At 33.0% G+C, this 17,044-nt stretch overlaps 2 protein-coding genes across 4 annotated transcripts; both read left to right on the plus strand.

Annotated features, from left to right (window-relative positions):
- The first annotated feature begins 966 nt into the window (after nucleotides 1-966).
- On the plus strand, nucleotides 967-5,993 carry LOC131603582 (sialyltransferase-like protein 2). 3 transcript variants are annotated; one of them, XM_058875946.1, is made up of 12 exons: nucleotides 969-1,256; nucleotides 1,358-1,431; nucleotides 2,215-2,304; nucleotides 2,870-2,947; nucleotides 3,317-3,417; nucleotides 3,831-4,023; nucleotides 4,114-4,204; nucleotides 4,289-4,353; nucleotides 4,456-4,610; nucleotides 4,705-4,786; nucleotides 5,044-5,153; nucleotides 5,422-5,993. In XM_058875946.1, the coding sequence occupies exons 1-12, from the start codon at nucleotides 1,247-1,249 to the stop codon at nucleotides 5,615-5,617; spliced, it is 1,245 nt and encodes a 414-aa protein (XP_058731929.1). In that variant the 5' UTR covers nucleotides 969-1,246; the 3' UTR covers nucleotides 5,618-5,993. The 3 variants fall into 3 exon arrangements, with proteins under 3 accessions (XP_058731926.1, XP_058731929.1, XP_058731928.1); XM_058875945.1 differs by having other exon boundaries at nucleotides 970-1,248; XM_058875943.1 differs by having other exon boundaries at nucleotides 967-1,248; nucleotides 4,289-4,610.
- Nucleotides 5,994-10,737: 4,744 nt separating this feature from the next.
- LOC131603583 (uncharacterized) lies at nucleotides 10,738-12,054 on the plus strand. Its single transcript, XM_058875947.1, has 2 exons — nucleotides 10,738-11,805; nucleotides 11,855-12,054. Exons 1-2 carry the CDS (start codon nucleotides 10,932-10,934, stop codon nucleotides 11,908-11,910), a joined length of 930 nt encoding a protein of 309 aa, XP_058731930.1. The 5' UTR covers nucleotides 10,738-10,931; the 3' UTR covers nucleotides 11,911-12,054.
- The last annotated feature ends 4,990 nt before the right edge of the window (nucleotides 12,055-17,044 follow it).

Raw genomic sequence — 17,044 nt, forward strand, 5'->3', positions numbered from 1 at the left:
CAAGACCTCTGAGTGTCCATGCTCTTACAAAAGCAACACACTTTTTGACCAATACACAAGTCATCCATTTATTGCAAGCTATTAAAATGCATTATCTTTAATTGTTCAATTATTATATTTTCTTAATCTTCATCCTCCATTAGAGCAGGCTTAAAACCATCACTCAACTCATAATAAATTTTCATGCCATCATCTACCTCTTCATACTCTAGAGATTCATCTTTGCCTTATTGTACTATATTTTGATTACATCTGGAAACTAATGCATTTTTAACTCAATGGCTTATGAGAATACATTTCTCAAAGAATGACCCACAAGAAATTCAATAAGAGAGTGAATTATACATCACTTCAAAAGCAACCACTCAATAGAGCAGCCCATTTTGCTTTTACCTACATACATACATGATACAACTTATTGTGAGAGATATTTTTACCACGTTTCTTTAAAATAGTTTGTAAAAACTATCAAATCATTCATGTATTTTAAAATTATTAAAATAACATAACAAAACTAATTGTTTTTTTATTTGACGAAGTCCATCTCTATTAAATTCTTCCAATTTTTTTTTTAATAATAACTTTACAAAATATTCTATAGAGTTTTTTTTACATGGGACACATGTTATCCATTCTACAATTAAAAAAAATTGTGAACACTATTAATATTTACAATTGAACACTATTAATACTATTTATTTATAAAATGGAATTTAATATCACATCGCTTATTGCTTATTTATTTTATTTGTAGATAAGTTAAAATTAAAATACAAATGGCCGTATATGTACGGATATTCAATTTAAACTCATGTGTACGAAAAAATTTATCTTTAAAAAAATATAAAATGGAAAACCATTTTTGCATCTACAGTCTTTTTTTTCTCCAAAATAACTCACATAAACTTAAAATGTTTTAAAAATATATAAAATGGAAAACCATTTTTGCATCTACAGTCTTTTTTTTTCTCCAAAATAACTCACATAAACTTAAAATTTTCAACATTTGATCACAAATACTCAGAACTTCAGTGAAATTTGATATCACATTCATACATCAATTTGAGCACCAGATTCAATCTCGAGAGCTTCATAAACCTTAATCCACATCTCGCACTTCATCAACTACCTTCAATTGGCAACTAAGTTCAATGAGGGTTCTTCGATTGGGCTTATTGCTCGCTCTGGCATCTGGATTTGCAGCCATTTCCATTTACATCACCGGACTCTCCAATCCTTCTTCTGTATGTATGTATGTATACAACGTTTTTTTCCTAAAACATATTATCGGAATTGTAACAGATTCGTTTCTATTGCGTTGAATCTAATGATTGTTGTAATGTAATCATTGAGACAGATACCAATTATCAACTCACAGATGAAGAAACTGAATCGTTGCTTTCGTTGCATAACTCTTTCGAGAAGTGTGTGGTAAGGTTTTCACTTCTGTGTTGTTGCATTTGTCTCAGATTTGTATTGGTTTTCTAGTATGGTTAGGTGATGTTTGAGTTTATGATTGTTTGAGTGGTATAATGGGAAAATAGTGTAAATCTGAATTTTGGTTTGGTTTTGACTGGATGCCAACGATATTTTGATGTAAAATTTGTGCAGATTGTTAAATAGTTGAATACTTTACTAAATTTACCAATATTGAATTCTGGATATAGATTTAGGTGGTTTGGGAATGCAGAGAGAAGACGTGTAGATTCTGTGGTAAGAAGAGTAGATCGGATGGAGAGAAGTCAATTACCTAGAGGTAGAGGTAGACCTAGAAAAATTCTAAGAGAAGTTATTAAGAAAGATCTCGAGATTAATGATTTGGATAGAAACATGGTCTTGGATAGAACATTATGAAGAAAGTTGATCTATGTAGTGGGATAAGACTTGATTATTGTTGTTGTTGTTGTTGTTGTATTGAATTCTGGATATCTGGTAATGGTTAGGAAAAACTCGTGAAGTGAATGTTGGAGCTCTGAAGATTATTTTTAAATGTTTAAACCTACTGTGTTTTCCTCGAAAGGATTATGCCAGTGTGTTCTGAAATACTAGTAGTAGTTTAAGAAAATTTATTGCTGTGTGATATTTGTTTTGGAGTTCTATTCTAGTATTTTGGCTCCGATTTGTTTTCCTATAGTGTCAACCTTCCAATCTTGTATTGAGTATGAATTACTTGAACGACTTGACTACCCATGGCTAATTTTGTGTTTTGTGCAGAGTGCGAATGGACTTGGTCTAAAAGCAGCCAGGGGTAGTGATTACTGTCAAACCACAATAAGTTTTCCTAGTGATACTATACCAAAATGGGTAAATATTTCTATCCATTCGCTGACCTGATTTTATTCATGAATTAAAATAAATATTGCATGTATGGTCCTCAAAAATATGTCAACCCTGACAACCTAGAATACTGGGAGAAAAAGAAATAGTTTCCTCATTTTCAAAAGTATGGAGTAGAGTTATCGATAGCGGACGCTATCGCCGCTATCCCGGGATATCGTCCTGGAGCGGTGACCCTCCGCTATTTGATGTTTAGCGGCCACTATTTGATGTTTAGCAGGTACCCTTAAAATAAATAAATTTGGTTTGATTATTTATCTGTTTTTCATTACATATGTTTTTTAAAGTAACAGTCATTTAATAACTCTATTCCTCTTCTCTGTTTTGTTTTACATCAAATATATGTTTAATAGATTATTCGTATAATTAGTCTAAAGAATAGTCAAATAGAGGTTCTCCCGCTATCCGCTACCGCTCCGCTATCCGGGATTAATATATGGACAGTGATATACATATACTTAGTCACAAATGGTATAAAAGTAGTTAAATATTTGCTGTGATTGTCGACTGACGAAGGTTTCTGAATTGACAGAAAGATCCCAAAACTGGTGAACTTGAAGTTCTATCTTATGATTTTAATCTATGTGAAGCTGTGGCCACATGGGAACAGGTAAGAAAATTGGTCTGTATTATTTGTGATTGTGAATACCCATAAATATATAATATCTTTCATAGGATATAAAACCATATGCTTTTGACATTCTATTTTGATAGATACTGCTACTAGACTGTCAAATTACAGATTCTTTGGTGTACCCACAAGAATGTTAAATGACCCTTACCATCTCTTTTTTTAAATGACAAATGTTCGCTGTTATTTTTGTTAGTGGGGGAGTTGAGCCTATGACCCCCTTACTATTGGCCTTGATGCCATTGCCAACTTTCTTTTGAGATTTTCCTTTTTCCATTTTTAAAGTGATGTAGAGTGAATTTATAACTGATGCCTTACATGTTATTGTTGTGTCTAATGATTGCTCAGGTGCGAAATAGCACCACTATACTCACCAAGGAATTCATTGATTCTTTACCAAATGGATGGGAGGAGTATGCTTGGCGTAGGATCAATAAAGGAGTACAACTGTAAGTAAATGTGCATCTGAATTTTACTAAACAATTGTGTAATCATTAAATAATGACAGCCTATAGGGAAGAAAACCACATTAAATTGTATTTTAATTCATTCATTTATTACAAATGAAGATACTGAGCATAGTATTAGTATACTCTATATAGTTGATTCTAGATTTCCACAAAGATTATGTGGATTTCAAAACCCCAAATGAAGTATATCGACATTGAGCATTTCATCCTTAAGTAAGGCACATGGTATATCATGTGAACTAGGACAATTGGTCAATTTGTCTATCCTAAGCTTTCTTTTTATTTGATGTTGAAAAGAAAACCATCCCTAGAATTAGCTGTCAGGAGTTCTTATGAAGAAGGAAATTGAAGTTCGTATGAAGTCTCACAAATAGGATTCTTCTGTGTTGCAGTAACCGCTGCGAGAACAAGACCTTATGCATGGAGAAACTTTCACTAGTGCTCCCTGAAACACCACCATACTTCCCTAGACAGTATGGGCGATGTGCTGTTATTGGTAATTCGGGTGATCTCTTGAAAACAAAATTTGGAAAAGAGATAGATGGCTATGATGCCGTTTTAAGAGAAAATGGCGCTCCAACTCAAGTTAGTTGATCAACAATGTTTTTCTGCTTTTCTTTCAATTTTGTCTAAAAAATTAAGACCTTAACCAATAAGTTCTATTCACAACTGCAGAACTATACCGATTATGTGGGTAGGAAAAGCACTTTCCGTCTTCTAAATCGAGGATCTGCCAAAGCACTTGATAAAGTTGTAGAATTAGATGGTACTGCTAACTGTTATATGAGTTCCACTTGTTACAATGCCTTTATGAATTACTAGAGCCTTACTATAAATGCTTTTTCTGCAGAGAAAAGAAAAGAAGTCTTGATAGTAAAAACAACCATTCATGACATCATGAACAAAATGATCAAGGTATGTTTCGTAATCAATGGAAATCACCTTCCAAGATCCTTTATTTACTGTGCTACATATTCTATATCCATTTGCAAAGCAATCGGCTTTTGTCTTCTGCAGGAACTTCCTATAACAAATCCAGTATATCTCATGCTAGGTGCTTCCTTTGGTTCAGCCGCAAAAGGAACTGGGCTTAAGGCTCTTGAATTTGCCCTCTCCATGTGTGATTCAGTGGATATGTATGGTTTCACCGTGGATCCTGGCTATAAAGAATGGTATTGAACAACTCATTGGAAATTAGTATTTCTGTTTAATTAATTACTTTGAAATATGATTACTTGATTTGTAGGCCTTAAAAATTTATTTCAGGACAAGATATTTCTCTGAATCTCGTCAAGGCCATACACCATTGCATGGTAGAGCTTATTACCAAATGATGGAATGCTTGGGAGTAAGTAAACTAGACTTACTAGTTTACTGCTAGTAGAAATCATTAAGAAATAGTTAAATTAGCGTCACGATGATTTAAAATTCTTGAGTCTTAGGTTGAAGTGACCCTAAGGACTTTCATTCGGCGCGTAAGGAAAATAAAGACATTCCTTATTGTTGGCTGATAATTATGCTTTGACTTAGTGCCTAGCAGTTTGAATTTAATCATGTTTCTTGTTTTTCTAATCATTGACCTTCTCTACTTTCTTCATTGTTAAGCTGATCAAAATCCATTCTCCCATGAGAGCTGATCCAAACCGTGTAATAAAATGGGTTCCAAGCTCCCGTATTATAAGGGCTGCTAGGATTGCATCCGAGAAATTACTGAGGTAAATAATTCCTGCTTCCTCCAATTTTGTTTCTTTATTTTCCCTTAAAACCTTTTTTATGTATAGATTTTACTTGGAGTGCTAAGTATAAATGTATAATTATCATCAGCCCACTATTCAAAAGTTTAATCTGTTAGATGAAAGCTCGCGAATGGTTTTATGTTACTTTCTAAGAATAATTGTAGTATCTCAAGCTTCTTGGCTCATGCTCTTACTAAGACACTACTGAAACTAGCTGGACTTTCTCAATTCATTATGATTTTCACAGGAGAGTTGGAGCAGGATCTGAAGATCCATTGCGTGCATGTTCCATAATTAAGAAGCAAGCTAAAAGAAATTTAAATGCGCTTTCAAACCTCCGAAAGGCGGCACTGGATCATTTAAGGTATGTGAAGAGCACAACCATGTATCCTCTGGAGCATAATCCAGGACATGGGTTGCTTTGCACTGTCCCAACTGATTGAACTGTACTGAGATTTTATGCATTCAATTTGTGCTTTCGGGAAGCATCTGGCTGTCTACTATTCAAAAACTTCTCTTAATTCCTTTTGCAAAATATGTCATCAACTTGAAAAATTGGCAACGGAGTTTCCTACTCACGGTACAGTAGCTTATCTGCAAATTTTTTAATCTTTCTCATTCTTTTTGTTTCAAAACTACAAATACTCGGATATTTGGTTGTGAGGGCTACATGATAGAACAGCTAGGACACATTTTTTAGGCATAGGAGCTACTGAGTTGAGCCCTAACGAGTTGAGCTGTAATGAATGTTTTTATTTTTTATGATTACATTATAGGAACAATAACTGTACACCCATAATATAAAGACTTTTACTTGCATCATACTGTTAATTCATCAAATATAGTTACATTATCTGTGTTGATTTTGGAAGCTCTATTAGAAATTGCGCCACTCTGTATTTTTAGTTGGAGATATACATCCATAAGCCTTGAAAACACATGAATTTTGTTTTCCAAAGTGAGTTAAACTATTTACACTTATACTAATGTTTCCAAGAATGCTGGATATGATTCGAAATGTAAAAACTAGATGGAAAATTAGAATAGTAACTTACCATAGAAGATGGTAGAATATCATTTGAGGTAATTTTGGTATGCCAGCTCTATGTAAAAACAAATCCAACTGTTGGGATTTGGCTTGAGAGTTGAGAGGATGAAAAAATAGTTAGACCAATTAGGGAATATTATTATAGTTAGAGGTAGTATAGATGAAAAGTTTGTAAGTTAAACTATTGAGAGGTATCAAAAGGTTAATGATCTATCTTAAAATGCGACTATCACATTTTGAGCAAAGTTGTAATATACTCGAAATTTAAAAATTTAAAAAAAGCTTTCGAGTGAGATTTATGTCGGGGAGCAACCAAAAGATCCAAATATGGTAGAAAAGAAAATTAATCTGGTTTGAAATGAGAATTTATCCCTTATTTTAGGCATGCGGTAGGACGTTTTTATCAAATTATTTTTTTAAAATACCGGATTTTTTTAAATTTCTGGCACGGTATGGAAAATTTTGTTGGATTTATCTATTTACCGTGTCTGATGCTACATACCGGAAATTTAAAATTTTTGATATTGGATATTTTAAAATTTCGGTATGTAGCAGCAGTTAAAATTGAAATCGGAAATATGAAATATCTGGTACTGGAAATTTTAAATTTTCGGTGTGACTTGAGTTCATAAAATTATCAAAAATTTTAAATTTTTGGTATATAAAAAATACTAGAAATTTCAAATTTCCGGTAATACTGGGATTTAATTCTTTTTCCTTTTTTCTAAACTTGAATAAAATACACTGAAATAATGAATCGACTTAATATATAAATAAATAGAATAAATGTCATACATAGATGTATTACAAAAAAAACTACAATAACTTTCTACCGGTTTAGAACCACAAAGATATAAAACTTTATCTGCCATACGGGAAATTTCTGGTACACCGGAAATTTGAAATTTCTGGTACACTGAAAATTTGGAATTTCCGGTATTGGTTTTCTATCGGAAATTCGTGAAATTTCTGGGACGGCGTAATGTTTTGTAAATCACATCGGAAATTTTGAAATTTTTGATAAATGAATATCGAAATTTTGTAAAAAACAGAATTTGTGGTATCGGCAAAAAAGAAATATCAAAAATTTGTTCTGCGGTACCGAAATTTTTTTTTTTAATGATTTTTGCCACAATAATTTTTATTTAAAAAAGGTGAAAATTTTAAATAAATAGTGTCAGAAACATTTTGGAAATAATATAAAATGATGGGTGACATAAATAATTCTCTCTTAAAATGGTTGAATTAAAGAGAAACCATTCTAGGCCTAAAAAGACATGCTCAAAGGATCAAGAGTCTAAGATTGTAGAATTTGGCAAGTTTGAATGTAAAATAACTATGTAGCTTAGTTTTAGTAAAATACAACAACTTTTACAATTGATCTTAGTTTTATTTATGTATTTACACAAGTAGTTTAATTTATCATTTGTTAGATATTTATTTCTTAAATTTTCTAAAACATAATACCATTTGCAACTTTAAACCTATCAATTTAAAATTCAAAAAGATCTAACTCAAATTTTAGATTGATCATCAAAATCATTTGTTAAAGTTGATGATTATTACCGCCAAAAAATTGGCATGTTTGATGGGACCAAATAAAAGATAATTTGTTTTAGGGAAATGCTGATCAGTGCCTTCAGGACAATGATTAAGACTTTAAAAATAGTAAATTTATCTCGATAATCTGCGTATTTAATTTCTCGAAAATTGAAATATTATATTTTGTATAAAATATTTTTTTTTTTGAGAATGCTTAACTATCATGCAATCTTTCTGGCAACAAATGAATGATAGTAATCATAGTAACTATGAAATAATGAATATAATTATTCACCAAATTGCTAATGTTTTTAATCATGTGATTGAAAACACAAAAACCAATATCAGGTGGTAGCTAGGAAAACAAATTGAATACTGTCATGTTGACGCATCCAACGAAGATGTGATTGAATAAAACATATTGACCCCATTGAAATGTGATTGTTGTCAATATAATTCAACAAGATAAAACGTTGGAGGACAAGCTTTATTTTATATATGTTTTCCTTAACACAATCTTATAATCTGAACTTCTCTAAGGGATCAATATTCTCAAATTTACTAAGTTTTTTTGGGGAAGCACATGAGTCATCAGACGAATGAATTGCTTATTATCAAATTGAATATGAGGATCTAGCAAACGACGAATGTTTAAGAATAAAATAATTTTCCAGTTTCTTAATCAATGATGCATTAACATTGTTCAAAACCTTGCCTCCAAATTTGATTCCAGACTAGGGTCATTTAAAGACTATATTCTATGAATAGTTCTTTAGAGGTCATATCAAGTTCAATGGTATAGTAATGGTATAGACTTGACAACATTTTAAGGAAGACTTATGAATCGAAAAGTATTCTAGTGTAACTTTACTAGCAAAAGACAATAAAGTCTCAGTCAAATTGTCTCCCATCTCTTATTTTGATGTTCATTTTCTTATATAGTAGTTTCGACCATTACTACATTTGAAGTCTAATAAGAACCATTAAGGTGACATCTTAATGGTAATTAGAATCCTATTTTATTGTCATATTCTGAGCCAGAATGTTACCAATTGGCTATAAATGTGTCATCCATGCATGAAAATCGATTATTCCTTTCATATTGGTTTTGGACCGGTAGGATCAACCTAGTCCATTGTGTGACTTAACCTAACCTCATTGTATCAGGCAAGATACAACCCGACCCACTCTTGATGATTTGTTCGAAATTAATCTGGACACATACCTAGTCCCCAAGCATGAGACATATAGGGGCAAAATTCTTTTATGGGACCGATTAAGAAGTCAGACGTTTACACAGTCCTTAAGCATGACCCACACATGGACGAAATGCTTTTCCGAAATGATTAGAAGTCCGACGTTTACATAGTCCCTTAAGCATAATTTGCGTATGGGCGAAATGTATTTTCGAGATGGCTCAAAAAGTTAGACATTTATACAATCCCTTAAATGAGTTGCACAAGGGTGAAATGCTTTTTCCAGGCCCGTTAAAAAGTCAAATGTGCCTTAATTTCCATGTTTATTTGTCTGCTAGTGTAGGATACGAGTTGTAGCTAAGTCAGCAAAGTCTGGATGATCTCTTTAAACTCGTTCATATTTGGCCCGAGCTCTCCTTTAATGCCTTTTGAATACTCCCTGAACTTCAAGCATGGTGGACGGATACATGCTGGAATAAACATATCGGTGCAGAATCAATTGATAATTACATTAGTCTTTTGTGTCAAATGAAAGCTCATTATTTAAATGGTGAGTTATGTCATTCAAATGATCGCTACAAGATTGAGTCATGTTGTTTGAAAAAAATTGAGAGATATGTCTCAATTGACTGATAGGGCCAAGAAAATTAAGAGATTCAGTTTATGTGTGAACTTGCAATTCAAATCAATCTAATAGATCCAATTTCTTAATCATATAAATATATTTCTACCATGTTCACTTACAACAAATCAGAATAACTCCATCATATTCTTTATAAAGTCGTATGGGATTTGTAACATCTTTGGCTACTTGTAAGTATTGTGTACTGACCCAACAAACCAACATGAGTCTCTTAAGCATGCTTTGTCCTCACTCACATGATATTTGAGAATTTTTAAGTTTATCATCCATCCCAAAATTCTTTTTAGTCAAACACGCCAAAATGTGAAATTCTTATGATATGGACTATCAAAAAGTTGCATATTGTTGGTATAGATAATACAAATCAATTCTTATAAAGCTTTCCTTGAAGTGTACAATCTCAAACACACACAATCTCAAAATTAGTCTCATTTTGCCTCATTTACCAAAAAATTATCAAATGCCACTCATGATCCATATCTTGAATCCTGAAAGTCACTTTCCACCCTCATCAGTCTCAAATACCACAAAGAGTAATGTTTATAATAACAAAAGTTTCAAATACTACTCAATTCTAAATTCTAATTTGTTTTGCACTTTTTTTTTTTAATTCTGATAAATATATCAAACAAAAACATCACGAATAAATCATGAACTAACCACGATCGTTAAATCTCACTTTTGTAGGAAATCATGGGTGGACAAAAATAAAATAAATCATTATTTTGAGTACAATATCTTATTGTTGTGATATTCTCGTGAACAGTCTTTTCGAGATAATTAGTATTTTTCAAACAAAAGTTGTCCTAAGTTATAAGTCGCCTTACCATTTCAATAAAAAGATTAGTGTTTCTTCCATTAAGGACGAATTGTTTGGGTACTATCTGAGTTTGATTTTTTGTGGAAACAAGACTTGGCCAATAAGTTGTCCCTCTGAATTGTCCTACTGAGCCACGAAACCAGATTAATCGGTACACTATGTGAATCGAAATTGGTTGGCTAAATAAAAAAAAGTTTTATAATTTTATTTTCTATATAAAATTAGTTACATTCTTTAAAAATGTTCAAAGTACACATGTTTTTTTATAGGTAGTACATGTCATACATTGAAACTAGATCAAATTTCATTCTATAGAAAAGGGAGATAACAAGGTTAAAAACTTAAAACTAACAAACAAACCCTCATACTTCCAACTCCCAACTTCCCCAAAACAACACAACACAATCTTCTTCTCTATGCTCTCCTTCTCTCTTCTTTTCTTTTCTCTCAAAATAAAACCCTATCCCTAATTCTGCATTTCTAAAACAAAGAATCGAATTACAGAGAAATGTCGGAGATTCAACCGGCGGAGGGGCAGATAAACGGCGGAAGAACCCTAATTCCGACCACCACCGAACAAATCGCGACGAAACGGCAGAGAAGGCCGAGTGTCCGATTGGGCGACATCGGCGTCGACCCACCTTACGAATCTCACGGAAGACGCAACACCAAGAGCTGGAAACTCGCCTTCGATCATCCCCGCAAGGAGAAAGATTCCAACTCCGCAGGTAAACCTTCAAAGACTCGACCTTTAACTAATTTGACCGGTTTCAATGAAACCCTAGACGGTGAAGAAAGAGAAGGGAACGTTGATAGTACGGTTGCAATTGGTAGCTGGAAGGTTAAGGAGTCCAAGAAAAGAGGTCCTGTTGCTACCAAGAGAGCTAGATCGAGCTGGGTATCGAGAATCGATGATACCGGTGGCGGCGGTGGAGTTGGTGGTGGTGGTAGTGGAACTGGTGGTGTTGAGTTAGAGGAAAAATATAGTGGTGCTGAAGATGTGGAAGATGGGTATAGAGAATTCGACATGGAGAATTCAGAGAGTCCTTTGAAAGAACAAAGCCCTATTCATTCGATGGAGAATTTAGGGATTGATGGGCATAGGAGGTCTTTTAAGAGTAGGGATCATAATGATGGGATTGATTTATCTGGGCCATCTGAAAATGATGTGAGGAATGAGAATGGTGGGAGGATTAGGTCTGGCGAAGACGGGATTAGGATTTGGCTTAATGGGTTGGGATTAGGTCGTTATGCGCCGGTGTTTGAAGTGCATGAGGTTGATGATGAGGTTTTGCCAATGTTGACACTGGAGGATCTTAAAGATATGGGGATTAATGCTGTTGGATCGAGAAGAAAACTGTTTTGTGCGATTCAGAAGCTCGGTAAAGGCTTCTCGTGAGTTACTAGCTTTACTTGTTTTTGTTTTTGTAGTTCTAGCAGGGAAGGAGAGGATTCTCAGGCATAGCAAAATTCGGATGCTTGTCTGAACAGAGTTCTAATGTGTTCCCGCTTGACTTTTTTTTTAGACTTGGAATCGTTAGTTTCTCGTTTGAGAAACAATCTTTTTGAAATCCAGTGCAAGTACATATAACTGCAAGTTTTGTTAGAACAATTCTTTGTTTTTCGTTTCCTGAACTAATTCTAGATGTATTGTTTTCATTTGATAGCTTAGAAAGATTAATGAGGTTGAATAAGCAAACTGCGCTCTTTGTTAACAGAAAAGTGAATTGGTGTTGCTTCTTCAATCTATCCATTGGGAAAACCAAGGATGGAGTCAAATTTTTTGTGTAGGGTTTGTTTACAATACTTCTGTTGGCTAAATCGTTCAATAAAATCGATGCGTCATCACTTCATATACGTGCATCCTTGTGCCATGTAATTAATTTACATTTATAGTGATATGTATTGACGATTTTGAACTGCTTGTTACTCAACTTATGTAAACTTTGTCTGCACAAGTTTTGTTTTCCGTTTTTGCGGATACTAGGATGCGGTGGCATTCTCAATGAGCTGTCATACCAATTGAAACTATAAGTAGTTTTTGAAAATTAATGACTACAACTATTTAGCATATTTATTTTGTAGATGTGATTGCCGTTTGGTACGCTCTATTGTGATTATCATGGATTAAATGGAATGCTCTGATTCTTCTGAATTGCCTTGCTTTTTCTACTATAATGTCATTGGCAATATCAATCTGTAATAATTGTCAACTAGTGCTATTGAATACTGGTCATGGCAGATATCAGTGACAGTTTTTGGTCTCGCTGCAATGGTGAATATTGGCCGTTAGTGCGGATTTTTCTGCCATAATCTGTTATGACGGCGCCAGGTATTGCAGGATTTTGGCTCTGCCACCAACAACACTGTTGGCTACACTGAATTCAAGTTCGCAGCTAGTCCCTTTGAACACATCAAATGTGAATTTCATGCAATCAATGTTAATGTTATGCAGAAATATATGAAGCATAAAATGTTGCAACTACATTATGACGACCCTACTTATCTGGTTGGTTGGTTGTTGTACAATGTTGGAAATGGAAAATTTTTAACATTGTATATCTAATGATGGGGCTAAGGGGCAAATAGGGTTGTGCTTATTGGATCAGTGTTAGTATATCTTATTATTTGTCGACATAAATGATTGTTCATTTTTGCTGGGTCCTTTTATTTCCACATTTTAAAAAGAGGGTTGAGGTTGGAGCAGGAAGCCCCACTGAGAGAATTTGGTGCTTGCAAGAAGGTTAACATGTTTACCATCTGCTTGTAATATGTATAGAACAAAACAGGCATATAATGCCTATAGACAAAACATATTTCTTGTGATATTACTTTTCCTCCCATGTTTGTGTGGGAGGGTTAAGGGACCACCAAACCATGTTGAATATCTTATCTTCCCTTGTCAGGAAACTCTGTTCAATTGAGAGGTAGGGAATATTTGTGAAGATGAAGAATTTTTATAATGGTTGCATTAATGGGGAGTAAGTATCTGATTGGTAGTTTGGAAATTATGTGCTTGTGCTACCAAGAATACCAACAATGACACTTTGCTAGCCACCACTTTTCAATTATGATTTATGATCCATAAATCATAGTGAGTTAATAAAAAGTATTTTTTTGGGGTAGAAATTGAGTATTGTGTATGCGCAAATGAAGATACTAATTGGAAAGAACTACATTGGACGACAAAACTCTTTCAAGAAAATTAAACACTACTGAATGAGTTTGGATATAGAACTTTTGGTTAAGCAGGAAGGGTTCTCATTAGTTAGCTAGCTATGTTGAAATATTTTATAATATACAAACTAATAGATTTAATTTGTAATTAGTGGTTAAATTAATTGATAAGTATAAAATAACAAAAGATTAATAAATTTCTTTTATTTTATTGATTTAAAGGTACAAAATCTACATTAAATAAATAAATTAAAATTTAGAAGGGTTTTTAACCTCCAATAATGTTCTTATTTTTTCATAAGTTTTAAAATTTAAATTTATGGTATACAAATTTTAATATTAATTTGGTAACTATCGTAATTTAAAATAAATAACATCTTATACGAAAATAAAATAATAATAATAATAATAAAAGAGAAAAAAGAATATACAGTAAAAGTGTAAAATATTTTTACACTGTCAACTAATTAGCGGCCTGTATCCAAATAAGTCACACTTTTAATTTTAAAATACTGATATGACATGGCTGAATGCTATAATTCTATTGGATGATTTAATTTTAAAATACTAAGTCACACTTTTAATTTTTTGGGCTTTTATTCTCCGGAAAGGCATAGAAGCAAACTAGATAAATGCAAGACGATTATCTGGATGGCGGTACCAACCACGAAGAAGGAGGTGATGAGACTCAATCGAATGTTGGCGACTCTAAACAAGTTCATCTTAAAGTTAACTTAGCACATCCTACCATTTTACAAACTGAATCACACTTTGAATGGACCCTACAACGCGAGCAAACATTTGTATCCTTGAAGATTGGCTCTATAAACTCCACAAGTCTTGTCTCGACCTTTTCCTAGGGAAACCTTATTCCTATATTTGGTTTGTATCCGATGAAGCAATTAGCGCCGTCCTCGTGCGAGAGCCGAATTAAATTCGGTGTCTAGTTTACTTTATCTCCAAGGCCTTAGCCAAACTAGAAGTACGATATCAAAAGGAGAAGGCAATGCTGGCCACACACTATTACAAAAAACACATTTCACCTTGATGTGAAATGCATTGAACCTTTACTACAGAAAGCGAAGTAACGAAGGACGTTATGAAAAGATGCCACTTTACCCCTCAATGTTTTAAAAATCGAGGGATAAAGTTATCTGCACATGGGTTCGAACACTAGCTTCCGCACTTTTATTATTTTCTAAACTAGTGCATCATGCCTCTCAGTTTATTAATAAAATCGAGAGGTAAGATACAATTTTTTAAATCGTTACATTGTTTACACAATATATTAATAAATTAATTTTTTTACAAACTACATTGTTTACCCATAATATTACATTGTTTACATAGAATATTAAAGTAAAAATTAATTTGTCAGTGTAGATAAAATGTTGGATCTTCGAATCATTGAATTTTGGGGAAAATCAAATCCTGAGTGCCAGGATATTTTTAATTGCTTTTGTTTGCATTTGTTTCTGATATCAAACAAAAAAAGGGTTAGATATATACATACTTTTCTGGTTAAATAAATATTTAAGAACACAAACGTTAAACCCAAATAATTTTCTGCTCTTGCAATCAATCATAGAGAACTTTTTATGGAAAATGCTTTAACAAGAAAGGGAACAAGATATATAGTGATGGATGTAGATAGTTTCAAGCGCTTCATGATGTTTCAATATTAATTTATGATATTCAGAATGTTTTTATAATGAAAGTTTTTTATGTTTTCACCCGAATCACTAATGGTAGTGTCTTGAGTGTTGATACTCATTAAATGAACGGTAAAAATTTGTTTAAGGATAATGAATATCCTCAATAAAAACGCTTAATTATTCCCTCGAGTATGACACAGACCGAGGTAAAAAATATTTGCCCCTCGGTTAGTTTAAAATCGAGGTGAATAAGTTTTTTTTATTTATTTAAAAACATTATATTGTTTACACATAATATTAAAATACAACATGTTATGTTAATCTTGAAGAACAACAAATATTTGTTGTAATTCAAATTTTGTTGCATACCTTGCATGCACCCAACTTATAATAAGTTATTCAAAGGTTGATATGTCTTCTTTGTTTAACTTGAAGCAAGAATGATTTTCCGCACTTACAATCCATTATAGAGATAGCTCATTTAGATTACAAATAAAAAATAAAATAAAAAGAAAGGTTCTACTTACTTATAAAGAAAAAATTAATAAATTGCATTAGCTGGGATTCGAATCATGTCATGTATTATTTTTCCCCTCGATTATATTAAAAACTGAAGGAACAAGTGTTTCTTTAAGCAAATAAAACATGCCACGCCTTGGCATTATATCTCAATTTTTGTTGGGTGAGATGAAAGCTTTGTCATGAAATGTATTATTTGTAGTAGTGACAGTGACCACATTAAAGAAGCTTAGAGATGAAAATCAGAGATTGTAGAAGAAATGAAACTTGGAGTTTGCATAAAAGAGAACAAATATTTTTTGAAATGCCAAAGAAAAAACTAATTAATGACCTATAATAAAAGAAAATGGAGAAGCTAAAAAGAACGACTGGATTTTTCCTTGAGAATACAACAACATTTGAGTGCACTTGAACATCCTAAAAAGAGGTGTCACACTCTAGTCTAGATACCTAGGGCCACATGTCAAAGAAATCTTGTGAAATATCTTAATAATGAGACTAGAATTTAATGCACATATTCCTTAGGTTATTCACATGAGTTGTCAAACCTTTTCCGCTTCTCCAAGCAACGACAGTGATGCATGGAACTCGCTCCAATTCCCCAAAAAGGCTTCTCGTTACCACATCACTTGAAATCTTAGGATGCAACAGTCTTTGACCGGGCAAAGGCCCAACATGAGAAAGCCCACATCTAATCTTAATCTTAAACACCTCAACTAACTCTTATATATATAAGGGATCCCACGTGGAAAAAAAACATGATTTAGATCCACTCTTACTCACACATTACTTCTTAGTCTTCAAACAACTTTAAAGTGCCACCGTTTCAAATTTTGAGTTGGGCCTAACTCATCCCTATAAATCGGCTTAAAAACCAGCTTGTAGGGTGAAGAATACCCCCATTTATAAAGATATATTCATGACACATCTTATTCGATGTGAGACTCTTAACACAACGTAACAAGACTTTACCTCAACCATTCCTAGGTTTAAAATGAACAAATACATTTTTGTGACAATTTTTTTCATACAATTTTTTTTTTAATTTATAGGAGATTTTTTAAATTGTTTTCATATTTTTTATGATTTGGTAAGAAAAGTAAAAAAAATGAAAACGGCGTTGTTTTGGCGTGAGATGAATGGGAAGGGAAAACAAACTTGACACGGGGTGCTGTGAAGAAAGAAGGTGACTGAAACGCTCGCTCGCTCACTCATCGAATTTAACTCTCTCTCTCTCTCTCTCTCTCTCTCTCTCACTCTCATAGGTCTT

This window comes from Vicia villosa, linkage group LG5 (genome assembly GCF_029867415.1).
Source record: "Vicia villosa cultivar HV-30 ecotype Madison, WI linkage group LG5, Vvil1.0, whole genome shotgun sequence".
Taxonomy (NCBI): Eukaryota; Viridiplantae; Streptophyta; class Magnoliopsida; order Fabales; family Fabaceae; genus Vicia; species Vicia villosa.